Source organism: Opisthocomus hoazin, chromosome 12 (assembly GCF_030867145.1).
Source record: "Opisthocomus hoazin isolate bOpiHoa1 chromosome 12, bOpiHoa1.hap1, whole genome shotgun sequence".
NCBI classification, from domain to species: domain Eukaryota; kingdom Metazoa; phylum Chordata; class Aves; order Opisthocomiformes; family Opisthocomidae; genus Opisthocomus; species Opisthocomus hoazin.
The window spans coordinates 8712018-8730951 of record NC_134425.1 but is presented as its reverse complement, the minus strand read 5'-3'; the positions used below and the strand labels follow the sequence as shown (position 1 = coordinate 8730951).

The window sequence follows — 18934 nt, the reverse complement described above, 5'->3', positions numbered from 1 at the left end:
TCTAGGTTTATAACTGTGTAAACTGAGATATAAAGAGATCAACGGTAACAGACCTTTAGAAGAGACCTAAGATAACAAGTTTAAAGTGCTTCAGTATTTTGCTGAATCTAGAATCAAATAACTGGGTCAAAGTCTCACAAGTGAGTCAGACTGTAACTCCCAGCTCCCGGTTTCTTCACTCTCTAAACATCGGGACTATATGTGGAAGCCTGAGAAGTAATTTTATATGTGGGATGTTAAATCAGTACTTTGCCTGTCTCATCAATCTCCTGTATTTTGGTACAGTGTGAATCATTTGGTAAGTGGCACAAATTAGAAAACCCAGAAGAGATGTTAAAAATATTTCAAATTTTTTTTAGCACTTAACTTCAAATCCTCTGTTAGAACTAAACAACAGCAAAAGCCATATCACTGGAAAATATTTTAGAGCTTATTCTAAACATGGGGAAAACTATTAAATTTACTTTTCTGGGAATTTGGAGGGAATAAAAGCTGTCACATACGTCATATACTTTCTCTTTGCTCATAAAGATGCAAGGTGTCTTCGTACTTCGAATTTATAGGGATGAGCTGGAAAGGAGTTTGAGACATAGTGAAGTTGTGCTTTTTTTAAATGCTTGAGAACACTTTTTTACCTATGTAAAATAAAGTATACGAAATATGTCTTCGAATCAGGAGAGAAAAGGAAAGGAAAGAGGTTACTATTCATTTTTTAATCAAGAATAACATAATGTATGTCATTTAAAATAAAAGATTGTCATTTAGACTTAATATAGCAAATCTGTTTGAAAAATACATACAAGGCTCCCATTGACTGCAATGGGAATAATGCCAATAATGCCAATAATATTTCATGGAAGTTATCTTGATAGCAGCTTTAGAAAATAAAGACTTTTTAAAGGGAGCACTAATTCAACAACTGGAAGTTAAAAATAACTCACTCTTACTCAAAGAAATTTGATTGTTTTCACAGTTCTCCACTTTAATTTTCAATTTCATCAGATGTATGAACTGAGAATAAAACTTAGGCGGTAAGATCTGCTTTACAGTGAAGTCAGGCGATTTGGCATCACAGGCTGTCGCCATGAAAAGAAAAATGATGTCACAAACAACAGTCTGACTTGATTGCACATCACAAATATGCATGAACAGCATGAGGATGCAAAAGGTCTTGCACAATACACAAATCTCCTTTAAAAATGCATGGGCGAATGCAGGAATAGCAGTGAAATGTAAGTAAATGTGTACTTTAAGCATGCCATTATTTCCCCTGTGTGAAAGGTCCTAGAGGGAAACTGGAAAAGGAACAGCAAGTAAATTTCTGTTTTTTAGTGCTCTTTATTCTCCTCTTAGTTTTAGGGCTCATCCATATGGGGAAATTATGTAATAAACTATACCACAGTGCTATCCATTCCCTGGGTGGACACTCCTACTCTAGAGTAAGAGTCAATTTTCCAGGTCGGTTTATTTTATTTTGAAAGCAGCTTAAGCTATGTTGGGTGTGGGGAGGGGATCCACCCTTACTGCTGAATAAGAACATCCATCCAGGGAATTCACAGCACAGCTACCACCATATGAGTTCAGATCTTGCCTATTATTACTATGACCTCCCCTGCAGATATTCCCTTCGTGATGGAAGTGTGGGCCCCAGGAATTCAATGGGGATTTTATCAAAGCCTGCAGTGGGGCCAGGAGCCCACCTGGGACCTTTCCTCTCACCTGAGATGTAGGTAGGATGCAGTTTAGATCCCAGGGTCCATCATTGCCGCATCCTGCCCTTGGAGCTCTACAAAAGTCCTTCGGAGCCTCTTTGAAAACTGAAACATTAAGTGTTACATACAGTGATAAGAACCACCAGATTTTTTTTCTCACATGCCATTTTTAAGAGAAAGCCTTGCTGCAGTTTTTTATGCCAGAACCAATTTTTACTTTCCAACATCATCACGCTGATCAGGAAATAATTAGAGCGATATTTTGCTCCTGTTGGTTCCATGATGTTGGAGGATGGAAAAGCTCTTCTGCACCAAACAAAGTCCACTGAAGTAGGTTAAAATATGTCTGGAGTTATGTACGTATTGTGAGGGATGTTTGCCAGAGCTGTTAGGAGGTGGAACAGGCCAACATATGGCCCTTGGAAAATAACAGTTGCCTTATAAAATACCACAATGGACCCTCGGTGGTATTTTATGGGATAGCAAGTAATTTTGCTATTGGTATAACAGCGTATATCATAAACACAAACTTCATCCTGCAGTGCTTACTCTGAAAACTCCCAGCAATCCCCCCAGGCTCAAGGGAATGGAGCGACACCACCGACCGACCTCCACGAACCCTGTGAGAGACATCATGGTGAGAACCTCTTCACCAGCAACCACCAAATAGGCTAGTCACCCTTGTAAAATGAACTGCCTTGAAATGCTACAAGTATGCCAGAAATAACATAATTCCTTCAAAGGAGTCAAGTTAGCAAGTTAGACCACAGAGACTACCGTTCACTGCTATAAATGTGCAGTCTTAAATTCCCCCAACCAAACCACCTCCATGAATATCAAGTGAGCACGCCTCCAGAGAGCGTGGAGTACTGGAGTTTTCATATCTAAGCTTATTATTCCTAATATCACAGAGACACTTCCCTGAATTGTCCTTCTCCTTCCCAAATTCCCCATCTGACCAGATGTCTTTCTCTCTCTTGCTTTCACCTGTCAATCATGTTCACAGCTGAAATTTGATTTCTCTCCCAACAGTAACCTTAGATGAAATATTACCATAGGGGTCAGAACTGTCTGAACCTTGCCATAAAAGTCTGTTAACTCTTCCGAGACCCAAGAGCTATTTGCTTAAAAGTAACAGATTTTGCTGCTGGTTTTTTTTTTCTATAATATTTGAAAATGTAACCACAAAACATTGGAAGGAAGGCACAAGGAATTGTCCCAGAGAGCAGCAGGCTAAGTAAGTCCTGAGATCACAAGTGTCCATCAGGGAAAAAACTTTTGCTTTTTTATTATATGGATAACAAGACATAAATTTAACAGTCACATACATAAATTGCAGGAACCATGAAAGTTTTCCCATGGAATTATTGAAATTAGAACGGTTACACTATGAACAAGGTGACAGAACACATGCTGCACCTTTGCAACAAAAATACGTGCTTAATGTATTTACTTCAGATAAATCACGACTTGGCTCCATTCTTGCAAAAAACATATTGTACTTTAAGTTCTCACAAAAAAAAACAAGTGGTCTGGTTTCCCTCTCATTTACAGTGGTGAAACACAGAAAAAAAATGCACTGCAGGCAAAACCCTGCCCGGGGTGTTCCTCGGGGAGGTGAGAGGAGCATCAGGCTCAAAATGAACCTCTTCTGGCGCTCCTTGAGAAACCTCTTCCTGCAGCCTATACCCCAAAAAAAACTCCTCTCAGTGCCATTTAATGTAGAGTCTAGAGCACCAATTACATCTTCCCCATCCTCACACAAATTTTTAATAATAAAAAATACCAAATAATAAATACCAAAGGTATAAAGAATAAAGAATAAAGAATAAAGAATAAAGAATAAAGAATAAAGAATAAAACAAGCTTAATTCCATGAGCTAATAAAATTCAACTGTTTTCTAATAGCACGTAACTGTTGATCAAAGTGTGGTAGGCTACACAGCAGCCTGTGTTAACCAAAATAGGAGGTTTCATAAAAAATTCACACAGGAATCTGTCATTGCAACCTTAGCACTCATTTAAGCCACTTAGCATTTTTTATAGTCAAGGTCAATAAAAATCAAATTCCACGGAAAAAATAAAGTGCCTGTCTGAGTCTAGCAGGGGAAAGGACTGGAAGTTTAATTCCCACATTTTCATTATCGGTGTATTTTTCAGTCAGTGTTGACAGACTGAATGAACACGAATTTCTAGAGGAAAGCAGTGCTGTGAATTAAACTCTATTGTAATTTGTAAGTACAGAAGTCGTCTGACACAGACTCATGATTTTCATCAAGATCTGAGGGAGATCTTCAGAAGACCCATCCTTAATCCCCATAGCTGATGTCTGAACGTTAGCATTTGAAGAAAAAGAAAGAAAAACATTTGCAAAGGATTATATATGAGTTGTGGGACACGGGAGAGCTGCCTGGCTGACAAAAGTACAAAGCCCCATCATTGCAAGTGGTTCTTGTAGGCACCTGAAAGTCAGCCTCATCCGAAAGCCCAGGAAACTGCACCACAGCCTGTCACCGGCTCCCCGGGGCTGGACCAAAAAGCACCGTCTCAGCAGCAGAAAACAAAGCAGCAAAATTACCATCCCTGCTGAAATATGTCAAATTGCTAATGAAAATGAAAACATACCTTTTTTTTTTTTTTTGACCTCAGGTAACAGGGATTTTCACATCACCGTTGTAGATGATTCTCTCGGGTACCTAATTTAGTAAATATATTAAAATAAACCATTATTAAAAGGAATTTTTAACATTGTAAAACATGTCTGTCATGCCACTATGGTACAGAATAGGACCTTTCATATTCAAAACCTAAATTAAACTCAGAAAGTCTCTCGTACAGATTACTAACTGTGAGTGAGTGAAGAAGAAATTAACACAATTTGAAGTGAAATATTTCTAGCTCACACATCTAGTCTTTATTTCATGTTAATAACAGGAGACTCTTACTGAAAACTTACCTTAAAAATACATATCTTTGCCTCAGCAGTGAATATCAGCTTCTAAGACCTGAAAGCATGTAGCTTTCTGTCTTTCTTAATGATTGTTACGAGCTGCACTAATGTAATTGGCAAAATAATAATCAATTTTTGTACACACTCCATTATTTTCCAGACTGTAGTTTAATAACAAAAGCAGAGCTGTCATTTCTTCCTGCAGTTACTCACACTATACAAATTCATCCTGTCAACACATATTTAAAATCTATTTAAAAAAAAATTCAACATAGAGTGCATCTTTGTACAATAAGTGAGATAAGTCTGTGAGTCAATCCACATTTCTTAAATGTGAATATTTTTTTGTGTCCGTTAGAGTTAACTTTCTTTCCCTGAGTGTGCATACAGAGGCATATACATATATTTTCTATAAACCGCCTGCAGGAATGCTTCAGCTCCATCCATTTATTGTAACTGTACGGCATAATCAGAGCAAGGATAAACCACAAGTCTGATCGGTTTTAATAAAAAAAAATGGCAAGACAAATCATAGGCGCTTTTTCAGCATTTTGATCCCAGACCAGCTCTGCAGCTCTGAAAACAAAAGCCCACTGCAGGTTTGGTGCCAGCTGAACGATCCCTCTCCCCCATCCCACCCAAAGGTGGGACAGGCTCATTGAAAGGGTCCCTGCCTGCCGCTGAAAGCACCGTTTCCTATTTTTGTTGTTGTTTTTCTCTTTTGGTATTTTCTTTGAGAAAGGGGACAGTGCTTCCTTAAATGCAATACTTGGCACATGGCCCGGGATCTCTTCAAGCAAATGACTCCTGCAGACCTTTGGTGTAATTTCCCTCAAGATGACCTCTGCTTTCACGCCAGTCAGTGAATCCATCCTGTTCCTAACGCACGGGGCTGAGAAGAACAGGTACTCCAGCCTCATGCCTGAAGAGCATCCGGAAAGCGATGTGGTCAGCCTGCTTTGAGCAGCCTCAGCCTTTGCTGTGGCCATCCCGGCTTTAAACCACAACCCTTCAGCCACATCACAGGAGACCTGAAACAGGATGGCACCAACCTGCTTTCGCCAGCAAGGCGCATTGATTCATTCAGCAGCTTTATTTAACTATCAGTTTATTAATAAGGAAAGAGTCAAAGAAAGTAAGACAGAGTGAAGGCAGCCAGAGGCACAAAGCAGATTAATTGAACAAGGCTGATCACTTTCCTTCATTTTATCTGACGGAGTTGGTGCAAGAGAGTTACACTTCAATAAGTTTTCTGCTCTATACTGTGCTATTTTAAAAGGAATTCACAATAAAGGAAGCTGAAAGACTGTGCACAGTCTGGAGACTCTATCTGGTGTGACATGAATATAGTATTTTAACCAGATTTAATCTTACAGTATTCCCTCCTCTACAATGACTTTGCAGGAGGAAACCCTACAGAAAGGAAAAGCTGTTCTTCCCACACCACAAAACACTGAATCGTATTGCAGGCTCCAGCAGCTCTTCCTACGTATTAAAAAGCTTTCAAATGCTTTCATCAGGGAATTTGGAAGCAGTTAGGGGGTGGGGGGGGTGGGGGGGGGGGAGAAAAAAAACTACTAGGTCTTGTTTGGTTCACATTCGGGCTCATTTTCATCGCCACTAACGTTTCACTGCAACAGCTCCAAGCGCTTGAGGGAGCAGGGGCTGTTTGCAGTGGAGAGCACCACAGCTCTAGAAGCTGATACCAACAAAGAAAACTGATTCTATCGCCTTCGCCTTTTGCACCATGACAGCCCACTGTCAAGGCCTCGGCAAGAAATTTTGTTTCAAAATCGAAGCAGCAGGGTTCAGGCTGCAGGAAAGTGCATCTGCCTGCTTTCTTACAGAAAGGGGCTTTAAGCTTAATCACATACACAGCCTGAGATACATCCACATAGATCTGGGAAATAGCCTCAGAAAGTGTCATTCTCTGTACTTCCGATTCTTTAAAAACCATAAAATGTAAATTCTGCTCCCCTCCCCCCCTTATCTTGCTCCCTGGAGAGATCTCAGGGCCTGATCCAAAACGTAATTTTGAAATCTCCCTTTGATTGCAGTGAGATTTAGATTAGTCTCCGTGTGAGCACAGGTGAAAAGAAAAAAGGAAGGCAAAAGAAAAGGAAGGAAAGGAGAAAAATTTAAGAACAAGAAAAGAGAAAGTAAGAAAGATGAAAGTTAAAAAAAAGAGGAAAATATGAAAAGAGGGGAAAAGCAGAGAAAAGAAAGGTGGAGAAAATCACAGAAAAGTGGAGAAAGGAGAAGAGAAGAGAAGAGAAGAGAAGAGAAGAGAAGAGAAGAGAAGAGAAGAGAAGAGAAGAGAAGAGAAGAGAAGAGAAGAGAAGAGAAGAGAAGAGAAAAAGAAAAGAAAAGAAAAAAGAAAAGAAAAGAAAAGAAAAGAAAAGAAAAGAAAAGAAAAGAAAAGAAAAGAAAAGAAAAGAAAAGAAAAGAAAAGAAAAGAAAAGAAAAGAAAAGAAAAGAAAAGAAAAGAAAAGAAAAGAAAAGAAAAGAAAAAAGAAAGAAAAGGAGATGAGACTGCGAACAAAACCGCAGGGCAGTGCTCTGTGAACGTACCTAGGGCCCGGTCCGGAGCGGAGCCCCCCGGGGCACCCACCGGCGCTAAGCTTTGGGTGCGCGGACGGATCCTTTAGTTACGCACAGACTCCCCTTTTGTTCCAGGAATTTAATTTGGAGACAAACAAACAAGCAAACAAACAAACCAAGGACGCTGCCCTCACCTTCCCCCGTCCCTCCCGCTCCCCGCCCGGGCCCCGGTCCCGTGTCCCCCCCCTCTCCCGCCCGCGGTGGGACCCCGGGTCCCGCGGCAGCCCCCAGCCCGTGTGTGTGTGTGTGTGTGTGTGGGCCCCTCCGCCCCGCCCCGGGCCGGGGGCTGGGTGTGCCCGGGGCCGGCGGGCCGGGGCAGGGCCGTGCCCCTCGACGTGGTGCGGGGCGCAGCCCCTCGCCGGGCCCCGGTGCCCCGCCGACCAGGGCCCCGCGCCGCGGGTGCCCGCCCGGGGCTACGGCCGCAGCCCGGGCTGCCCGCCGAGCGCCCCGCGGTGCTGATGAAGAGCCCGGAGGAGGGCGGGGGGGGGGGGGGGTGTTACACCAGTCCACGGACACCCCCTCCCCGGCCCGGGTTATTTTCAAGCAGGGGTTTACAAACCCGTGCCGGAATTCTCCCCAGACGTTCTGCTCTCCCCCGGGCGGGCAGCAGGGAGGCAAGCGTGTGTAGCCCCACCGTGCTGGGCACCCCGCTCGCCCCGACACCCCACAGCCCTCGGGGACACCCGAGTTTAACAGCGAAAACCAAGGGACGAGAGGCAGGGAGATGCCAGCGCTGGCGCTGAAACGGGGCGTTGATCCTGAACGCCTCCATACGCAGCCACTGACATTTCTGCTTTCACGGGGGACACGCTGCTGAGAACATTTTTCAGGACTGTGCTTCTTTATGAATTAACAATTGAGAGCGGCACCCAGGGACACTCCATTCCCTACCCCCGCTGGAAACTCGAAGACACTGCTCGATTTGTTGTTTGCTGGGTTTTTTTTTTTACTGCGTGGTGCAGAAGCATCACTTCTAGCGGACTTCTGCTCTGGCTTTGATTCCCTCCATGCAAGATGTCTTAAAGAGATGCACTAAAATTTTTTTTAAAAAATAAGATAAAGGAAGTCACGTCAGCAAGTCCACAGAGCTCCAAACCATGGAAGGAGAGAGGCAGGGCAATCTCCATCCCTGTAACTCACTGCACCAAAACTACAGGCCTGCACGCTTCACCGCTGTGTCGGAAGTGGCATGGGTTTAAAAGCTAAACTTTGGGAAAAAAAACAGTGGGTAGAGCAACAGCGAATGAAAATGATCACTTCAGAGAGCGATAAGATACAGGAGGCTTGCATCGAGGGCACCGAGACGTTATCACACTGTGCTGGGTCAACCTGATACGGAGGTAGATAGCCGGGGCTGGGGCTGGAGCTGCCTCTCTGCCGCTGCACCCGGCTACAGCCTCGCTGATCCCTGGCCTTTTGCTTTTCACTTGAAAAGTTAAGTCACATCCTGGACTATTTTTGTATCGTGTTGGCTTAGAGCTCGCAAATTTGAATGCACTCAGCCCTCAGAGAGTGACAAATGTTATTCTCGGTCCTCCCCCACAATTTCAGGCAGTCAAGAATCAGATGCAGCAGTGTGTACTGTATTTTAATCTATCGATTTGTATCTGCTGTGCCCGAAAAATTCATTAGAGGAGCCCTAAAAGTGTGAAGTGGTTGAGTGTTCAGCTCCCTCCTGAAAAGAGGAATTGTCTCGACAGTGGCTCACCTCTGTCACGTCCTAGGGTGTGATACCTCGTGTTCTTCACAGCGAGACCTGCACTTAAAACAGATACCTGAAGCGTTTGACTACAGACAGCTCGAGTGTGTGTGTACAAGCGGGATTGGCTTTTGTCCCGGCTGAGCAAACAAAATCCGTCCGACTCTCCATAGCTACCCCTGGAATGCCCAAGCCTCATGGCAGCCGCTCGCAGCACTGCGATTTGGAAAGAGGGAGGGAAGAAAGTTTATTAAAAAAATCTTAATTCCTAACATTGAAGTATGCAGGATTTTTTCCTGCGTGAAATTTTAAATTCAGCCATCTGAACAGGTGTCAGAAACAGTGGGTCCATTTAGCTCCTCTGATGATCGAAGTAATAAATATAGAGGATTTCCTTTCAACGCAGCACATGCTGAAATGACACCAATGTAGTTCTGGCATCTGAGCAGATAATTCTGATATATGCATCATTTCCTCCCTAAATCCAGGAAGCAGCTACACTCTCTGTCTGATATTAGTATATTATGTCAAACAGAAATTGGTATTAAAATTATGAATGATTCTAGAACAAGAACTTCCTACACACTGCGCAGAGGGAGGGGGAGGAAACAGCTGCGCAAAAGCTTTCGGAAGGGAAAGGAAAAAAAGAGCTGGGAAAGTTCATTTTTTAAACTAAAAATTTGTTGCCATGTTTTGTGTGGGGGTAGCTTTCAAGTGGCATTTTGATTCAGCACAGGCGTTTTTGTTTTAAAAGGGTGAAGAAGACTTTCTAATAAATAGAAGCGCTCACCACTCCGTTTGCAGACAGGCACTTCTCGCACCAAGCCTGCCCAGTGGTGGAAAGAAATTGTTCAAGAAATAAAGATACACTGGTGTGACCAGGATATTTCCCTCCCTTCTTCCCTCTTTTTTTTTTAGGATGCAGTCCAGGATGACATTTCTCGAGCAGGGAAAACACTGCAGCACAAGCACGAAAATACTCTTGGACTCTGCTCAGCAGAAGCCCGGAGGTCGAGCAGAGGGTTATGTTTCATGTTAAGGAGGGAAAATAAAAAAGGCTTAAGGGTAGGGAGGGATGGGGAGGCAGGAGGGGGCTGAGCTGCACTGCACACCGTTTCCCAGCCAGCAAAGGGCCGCTCTCTGTGCGCATACCTCCCAGCACCGGTCACATGAAACTTCTTTGTAATGTAGTTAATAAATGGGCAAGCACTACAGGACTACGGGGGAAAGAGGATGCTGTTAGAGAGGGGGGGATTAGGACCACGCACGCCTTTTGGCACACGAGTGCCCAGTTCCGCAGTGTTCCCCCTGCTTCAGCCAGAGAGGTACCTGCGGGAGAACAGCGGGATCCTGCTCCCCTTTAAATCCTGGGGACTGTACCTCCGAGCTCCATGGGAGCAGGACCGAGGCCAGAGTCAAGCGAGGGGTGATTAATGAACGTAGGTTACTCAGAGCAGAGTGGTTCCAATTAGTCCTCAGCAAGCAGTTCTGCGGCAAAGGTGGGCGCTCCCCTGCAATGATTCATACAGAGAACCCTAATACTCACTTCGCTTTAGTGAACATTAAAACGTGCATCTATTTTTTCCCCCCTTCCGTTGGCATGTTTCAGGCTGCAATTCGAGTGCAGCCTAAGGAAAATTGAAAATTTTTTTATTATTTGCAAAGCAAGATTGCAATGTGTCATAACGATGCCAAACTGGGAGAGCGCCTTTTTTCCCTCTCAGGTTGGGTGTGTGATGGGAATTTTCCCTTTTGCACTCAGTCTATTTCTAGGAAGGATTTCTCTTATCGCTGTTCAAACAGGGCGTGGGGTTTTTTTCCCTCCGAGAAAGAAGATACTTCAGAGAGGCAGCAGTGCTCCCCTCGCTCTGCGCTACCCAGCCAATTCACAACACCTTTAAAATCCTAGTGCCTGCTCCTGACTTCACCTGCGAGGAGAAGCGGAGCGGCGGAGGGGCGCGGGCACGAGGCCAGACCAGAAGCGGGTCCTGCTCCGGGGGCTGGGGCTCTGCGCTCCCTCGGGGGCTGCAGCACCGCTTCGGTGGGAGCTTTGCCGAGGAGAGGCCTCGTCCCTTCCCGTCCTTGGGGCAGGGCTCCTGCGGGAGCTCTCGGCAAGGGCAGCAGCGAAGCCTCCAAGTGCCCCCTGCGAAAAAGCCTGGGCATCCGTAAAGGGAAGGGGAGGTGGGAGCAGAAATAAAAAGCAGCCCCGTCTTCATGAGAGGAGATAATTCTCTGGTCAGCCAATAGCAACCAGTTTACCCACAGATTACACATTAACCAGAAAATGCAACTCGAATTAACCAGAATCTGGAGCTTGAACCATTACTCAAACCCGGGTGCAACAGCAGGTCAGATGCCAAAGGGCAGGTTCGTGCCCCGGCCCTGGGGAGGGGCGAGGTGCAGCATCGGCATCGGGGACCCCCGCCACTGACGCCCGCTGTCACCCACGGCAGGGCCGGCATCCATCCCCTCCAGAGGGACGTCAGCAGGAGCAGGTTGCCCTCCAGCAGCACCCGGCGCTGCCGAGGCAGGCTCTCACGGGTGCAGGTGCCGCAGGGGGGCTCAGGGCCGCATCCTGACCCCGGCACACGGGGCAGGATGGGGTCTGAGACGTGGGCTGGACCAGCCGGGCACAGGAACAGCAACAGGCCCTCTCCTGCCAGTGCCACCAGCGCCCGGGAGGGATGACCTTACAGCTGGGAACAAGTTGCACCAGCAGCAGGGGAGGAAAAATATAAACGGGGGGAAAAAAAAAGTGCTGGGTTTATGAGCCAGGGTTTGGAGATGAAACTCCCACCCTGGATCAGCTGGAGCATCCTTTGGAGAGGCCTCCGCTTCTCAAATACACTGGGCAGACAATCCCGTTCAAAGAGCGGGAGAGGGCTCTGCAAACGGACACTGGAGGCTCTCGGGGAAGGTGGCTTTAAAGGAGCTGGGTCGAGGGTTTGAGGAGCCTTTCGAAGTCGAAATGCCCTTTGACATGGAGAACTGCAGTGAAGAGGGGCTCAGAGACCTGAGCGTTTCTAGCACATTAACCTTTGGGATTGATTGTTTAGAACAAGTAACTCTCAAAAGTTGGAGGAAGTCTTTTGAATTTTTTTTTCCTCTGCTCCTCAGTTCGCTCTGTAGCAAAAAAAAAAAAAGAAAACCACGAGGCAAACAAAAGAAGAAGAGGGGCAAAAAAGCAAAGAAAAGCAAAAAAGGAGGCAGTATGGACCCAAATGGCAAGAAATCTTTCGATCTAGCGCTAAGTGGCTCTGTGACAAGCCAAGCCTGACGCGGTGTCATCTCTTACTAGAGATAGGCATGCTTCGCTGGGATCAGATGATAAGAGGATGTGAAGTCTTCCCTTTCACTTCACTCCATCATGAAACAATCAAAATATAGGGCCACATCATGTCATCAGGCTTTTAAGCAGACCTCCCCTTTGAGAGCTCCTAAAACCTGGTGTGATGATCTGAGTCACTGAAACTGAGCTCACTGCAATACTGAGAAGTCAGAAGCAGCACCTGAAAGCTCACGTTTTTCATCTACCTGAAAGGTAACATGATTTCTAGCGGGCGACAGTTTTCCATTTTATACAAAACTATCCTTTTCCTTCTCCCCTCCTGAATATTCTTGAGCCCAGCTCTCGTATCAGCATCACCCCTTTGCCAGGCAGTACGCTGAAGCACTGCTCTCGGAGTTATTGAACTTTAAACTAGAGACTAAGAAACTGAGTACGGAATCAAAAAAATGCAGTTTATTATTGTAGATTATTCTCTCTTTTGATATAACCATAGAGTCGAAAATGAAAGAAAAGCACATAGGAACATCACACGTGGTTAGTTAGTAACTCAAGATATAAAACAATTTTGCACAGCAAAATATGTAAAAGAAAAAGTAACTGACAAGATTTTTTTATATTTATTGTGGTAAGATTTACTTTCCATTTTTTTTTTCTTAAAAGACAGGATATCAGTCCCTGAAAATAAAATTTACTGATTATTGCCTTTAAAACTGTGGAATTTTTGAAGTTACAGAAAATCCAGTTCTGCACCACAATACAACTGTAAAAAAATCTGCATCATTTTAAAACTGTGCAGTAATGCCATCTTTATAACTGCATAAATTGTATTAGCGTTCTAAACAGGTTCGTAATTTTTTTTTTGTTTTTGTATTATATGCTTGCAGGTTATATCTTAGTGCAATTCAGTCCCAAATACTTCAATTTTGGAAAAAAAAAAACCCCAAAAAACCACAAAAGAACAAAAAAAACCAACCCATACATTTTGAATGTAAAATACCCCTCTAGATATAAACAGGGGTGCCTCCCCCTTTTAATACTTTGGTTTTCAAATACAGTCAGTGGTATAGCAAGGACTACATATACCCAACTTATATTTAAGTTGCAAGCACATGCTGCATAAACTACTTTTTAAAACAGTCCCGTTGCAAATTCTACCCCCCTTTACATCACGACAGTAAACAATTTAGTGCATCAATCTTTAAAAAAAAATCTACATCTAAACAGACCTAACTCTTTCGAATTTATCTATAACATTCCTTTATCTGTAGCATACATTTTAACTGGGCTAACAGATGACAGAAACTAGAATTAAATTATATACTAGGAACCCAGAGCATTCCACATTTGACAATGACCAAATGCAAAAGGAAAAAAAAAAATGGGGCAGATCACTTAAAATTAATTTTTAGACTGTTTTAGGCAACAGCATGGTTTCAATGTCCCCCCCCAAGTGGGATGTGAATTTTATTAACACCTTTCCAAAGTTCTTTTTGTACTTTTTTTTTTTTTTTCTGCCACATTAGGTTATCAAAATCCATTCTGGCATGTTTTTTGAGAGGGAATGCTTCAGTGCATTTAAAGGAAGTCTGAAGTTCTGAGTAACTCAAAGCAGTTTTAGAGCAGATGCAAACTTTAATGGGGAGGAAGAGGAGGAGGAAGATCAAAGGTTGCACTTTTTTGCTTTCAACCCAAAAAAGTGATGAGGCAATAAAACAAAAGGATGAATGCCATGCCATAATAGTCTCCAAAAGTCCATTTCCAAGCAAAAGAAAAAAAAAATAATTATACCGTACATGACCAGCATGCAGGGTTTTTTATTAATATAATGTCTCTTTTTCATAGTCTTTCGAAACAGTTATAGTTCATTGTTGCTAAGACAAAATAGCAAGCGTAATGCATGAGATGAGTATGGGATTCTAATGGCAGACTAAAGTCTCACGTTTGGCAGATTAAGGCCAAAACTCACATGAACACACCGAAGGTTGATGCAGGCTTGATTTTGGCAGGTTGATCTAGGCATATCTCTAGTTTTGCACAACAACGCTAAAAACTGATGGAACTCAGCAAGCCGGAGTCTAACAATTTCACATTGTTTTTGTATTTTTTTTTGTTTTTCTTTGTTTTAGTTTTTTTTTTTTTTTTTAATTTTTCTTTTTGCAAAGCTCAAATCTCATATGAAGAACTCAGGATGGCAAAAAAAAAATTCTGACTTTTTTGGACACAGCAAGCTCAAAAGAAAAAAAACCCCTCATGAACTTAAAAATATATATATATATAATGTGGATGGCAGGTTTCAAAGAAGAGCAAGCTTCATATGAAGAACTGAGTTGGTGGCGAGTTGGATCTTTTAAATTTAAAAAAAAACCCCACAACAGCAAGCCCCCACAAAAATAATAATAAAAAATAATAATAATAAACAGAAAGGAAACTCATGTAGAACTTTAGGTTGGCCAACACGGAGCCAGCCCACCTTAAAAAGGAAAAAAAAAAAACCCAAACAACCCAAAAAGCAACTTTGTTTTAAAATTGTTTTGAGTTTTGTTTTGTTTTTTTTTTTAAAAAAAAGGTAATAGAAGGTGGGAAGCTGGGTTGTCGCTCTAGCAAAGCCCCCAACAACAACTCACAGGGAGAACTTTTAGTTAAGGTGGCAAGGCTGTGGGAACTCACATGAAAAACTCTGGAGAGGAAGGGTTGTCGCTGCTGGATCCGTTTTCTCTGAAGCCGTTGCTGACCAGCTTCTCGTATTTTTCCTTGTAGGCGTCCCTCTCCCGGACCAGCCTGGAGATCTCCTGCTTTAGGTGCTCCACTTGCTGCAGCAGCTGGTTCTTCTCCGACTCCAGGACGTGCCGCTGCTGGACCCTCTTGAAGCGGCAGGACTGGGCATAGCCCCTGTTTTTGAGGGTCCTCCTCTTCTGCTTCAGCCGGATCACCTCTTCCTTGCTGACGCCCCGCAGCTGCCGGTTGAGCTCCCGCACCGACATGGTCACCAGCTGCTCGTCGGAGAAGCGGTCGTCGAAGTGCAGGCCGCCGCCGCCGCCGTGATGCGGGTGGTGCAGCCCCCCGGCGCTCCCGCCGCCGCCGCCGCCGCCGCCGCCGCCGCCGCCGCCGGAGCCGGCCGCCGAGGAGGCGGAGGAGGGCGGCGCGCTGCCCGGCGCCGCGGCGTGGGGGTGCCCGCCGCCGCCGCCGGCGTGGTGCGGGTGGTGGTGGTGGTGGTGGTAGTGGGGCGCGCCGCCCTGCGCCGCCGCCGCGGCGATCACCGCCGACACCACGGCGGCCGCCGAGCCCATCTCCTCGGCCGGCACAGAGCCGCCGGCGCCGGCGGCCGCGGCCAGCTGCTGCCCTCTAGCATAGCCATCGAAGGCGCCGGGCAGCGGGTGGTGGCTGCTGTTGATCAGCGCCTCCACCGCGTCCTCGGGGCTGAAGCCCAGCGCCTCCGGGTTGAGCTGCTGCGGGTAGCCCGTCATCCAGTAGTAGTCTTCCAGGTGGGTCTTCTGGTCGGTGCCGGAGCCGGGGCTGGGCGCCGAGAAGCTGGGGGACGGGGGCACCGAGCTGCAGGGCGTGCTCATCGGGGTGGAAGAGAGCGATCCCCCGGCGATCAAGCGGCCGCACTGGCTGATAATGCGATCGGTCTCCACCGGCTCCTTTTTCACTTCAAACTTCATCAGATCGAAGTCATTAACATATTCCATGGCCAGGGGACTGGTGGGCAGGTCGGAGCTGCTCATTGCCAGTTCTGATGCCATCCTTTTGCTGCTGACAGTCCTCCAGAAAGGGTGCGCTCCGGGAGCGAGGGGACTGCTCTGAGTTGCCGCCGGGTGAGCCAGCTTGATTTTTGGCGAGCTCCGCTCCGCGCTCTCCGGCCTCCGCCTCCGGCCGCGGCCCCGCGCAGCCGCCGCTCCGCCGCTCGCCCCGGCTGCTCCCGCTCCGCGTTATCCTGTGCAGAGTCTCCGCTGCCGCTGATGCATCAGAGCGAGGGGCTCTCGCTATTCGCCTTTTGCATAAGGGGTTGGTTGGGTTGGTTTTTTTTTTTCTCTCTCTCTCTTTGCTCCTCTCTCCCTCCCTTCTCTCTCTCTCTCTCTCTTTCGCAGCCTGCAAACTGCAGCTGGAAGTGTTAGCTGGTGTTGTCGCGAGTAAATTTTGTTGTTGTTGTTGTTTTGTTTTGTTATTTTTAACACTTCATGGTGCCTTTCCTCTGGGCTTTCTCATGCAAAATGCGGCGCGAGAAGAGAGGTTCATCGGGGAAGGGAGGAGGGAAAGGAGAGCGAAGACAAAAAAAAAAAATCAAAGTCGATATCGCAACCAAAATACTGATAATAACGATAGTTAAAAACAAGGAGAGAGAGGGGAAAAAAAAAAAAACACACACAACAAAACCTCGACCCCAAAGCTACGGCGAGAAGATGAAAAATATTTCCGAGGTTTCACCCGGCAGGGAGTTTAAAAGCATCGCGGAGTTTTATAGCGCTCCCGACGGCAAATGGGAAGTGGGCTTGGCGGGCGGACCAATCGGCTGCCGCCATCCGGCCCTCATTAGCATAATAGTATAGAAACAAGGAAACTTTTCGGCGCTGTCAATCAGGGCCCCATCAGCTGACTGTCAGCTGGGGAGCGCCTTAACCCCCTCCTGCCCGCCGCCAGCGCCGGGGACACGGCCGCGGGACGGGACGCGGCGGGGGCCGCTCCTCCCCGCCCCGCCCCGCCGCGGCGCCGGAACGGCCCCGGCCGCCCCGCTGCCCGCCGCCGTGCGCGCCTTCGGGCGAGCGCCCTGCCCCGGGGCGGGGTGCCCGGGAGCTGCCCCCGCCCGGCCGGGAGGTGCGGGCACCGGAGGCCGCGGGGGGGTCCCTGCGCCGCGGGGAGGGGGGGGAAGGGGAGCGCCGGGCGCAGCGTCCCGGCAGCGCGGAGCTGCCTCCGGGGCCGCTGGGAGCGCGGGGCTCCGCCGCGCCAGGCGCCGGTACCGGCCGCGGCAGGCGTTCCGCTCCCGCGCAGCCCCCCCGTCGTTTATCTTTTTTTTTTTTTCCCTTTTTTTTTTCTTACTTTTTTTTTCACGGGGACGGGACATCGATTCCTCCACACACCCCCTCCCCCCTCAACCCCGCCAAGAGGTCCGAAAGCCCTGCGAGCTTGCAAGCCCCCCCGCCCCCGCCTCACTTGGCCTGCTGGCCCGGACTAATTAATTTAAGACATTTAGAAGTAATTGTATTTACTTTAGCCCCCCCCCGTTCCCTGTTCCCCGGGCCGGGGGGGCCGGGGCCGCGCGGAGCGGAGCGGCGGAGCGGCTCGGTCCGAACCTCGACAGCGCCACCTCTCGTCCGAAGGTCAGTGCCGAGCGCCGCGCGCCGGGACCCGCCGTCGGGGCGGCCGCAGCGCCCGCGGCCCCCGCACGCACCCGCACCCGGCCCGGCTGCACCCGCGCCCCCCCGCCGCGGCCCGGGGATGCCCGCAGCCTCCGGGGCTGCCAGGCTCGATTTTTCGAGAGGGGCTTTATGGGAATATCGATAGAATTAAAGTTACTTGTAATTCCGTGATAAATGAGATGTCTCTAGTAAGTAAGATTAAGTGCAGTGCTATAAAGTTGTTTATCTGAAAAGTAATTCTCAGAAACCTGACTTCTGACACTTGGTCATATATTAAACCGGCTTCTTGAACATTGTACTTCAAATCCTTCCATCTCCCCTTGCCCGGTCCCTTCCCCCTCGGAGTCTGCCGTTTATAACTGCGCGCGGGGTATTACTCTGTAGGTGCGAGTGAATCTCTGGGTAATTTTTCACCGGCTGTGAAAACCATCGTTTGCGATAGCCAAAGGATCTCTTCTTAGGAAATAGTACTTGGCTAGTGGATTTACGAATGGATAGCATCTTCTGACTCTGCCATAATCGGTATGAGTGCCAGTACTAACATCTGAAAGTCATACAGCATGTACTGTTCCTGGCAGCTAAAAAAGGTAGGGCACACTGCAAATTTAGGAAGATAACTACATCTAGAAATGATCAGAGAGGCGATTCTGTAAAGCTAAAAAATGCTACCAACGTCGCCAGCAAAAGTAAAGTGTAGTTCTGCACAGTCCCCAGACGCACACATGCACACGCAGAGCCGTGGACATCTGCTGGCTTTATCTTGCAGATTGCGATTCATGACAAAGTTAATACAACTTCACTGCTTAGGCTGGCTTTCCTGTTCCTTCACGTTGTTGGAATCAACAAAACTTCCAGGCTCATGGCATAAATCCCCCCAGGACAGTCCAATTCCCGGTATTTGTTTTTTCCCCAAGCAAGATGAATGTGGTACTGTATATCACTTAACATGCTCACCTACGAGAGACATAAAATGTGTGCTAATATTTTTAAATGAAAAGGTTATTGCTTTTCAGAATGTACAATCGTCGTATTTCACTTGCCGTCTGATAGATGGCTGTGGAAACGTGGCTCCAGCCTCATAAAACAGTTTGTTTGGACGTGAGGATTCAAAGTGCTACAGTTGCAAATGAGTAAATTCCCGAGTAAACTCTGAACTCTAGACAAAGAGTATGAAATTGTGTGAGCTAATGAGGACCGTCTCTTAATTGATACCAATGTAAGCAAGTGCTGCAAATTAAATTGAAGCTCTGACCTACCAGAACAGCAAGTAAAATTATTTGTTGTACAATATTGTCCTTGTGTGATTATTACACAGAGCTGCCGCACCAA

The 18934-nt window shown here is 46.7% G+C and overlaps 1 protein-coding gene across 1 annotated transcript in view; it reads right to left on the bottom strand.

The window, feature by feature from the left end:
- The window catches only part of MAF (MAF bZIP transcription factor), a 191809-nt gene extending 175141 nt beyond the window's left edge, over nt 1-16668 (bottom strand). Inside the window, exons 1-2 of the mRNA XM_075433883.1 lie at nt 14919-16668; nt 4338-4408 (exon numbers count right to left, since the gene is read on the bottom strand). Coding sequence (XP_075289998.1) covers nt 4375-4408; nt 14919-15994 — 1110 coding nt within the window. The 5' untranslated portion in view covers nt 15995-16668 and the 3' untranslated portion in view covers nt 4338-4374. The remainder of the gene's footprint in view (nt 1-4337; nt 4409-14918) is intronic.
- Nucleotides 16669-18934: the final 2266 nt, after the last annotated feature.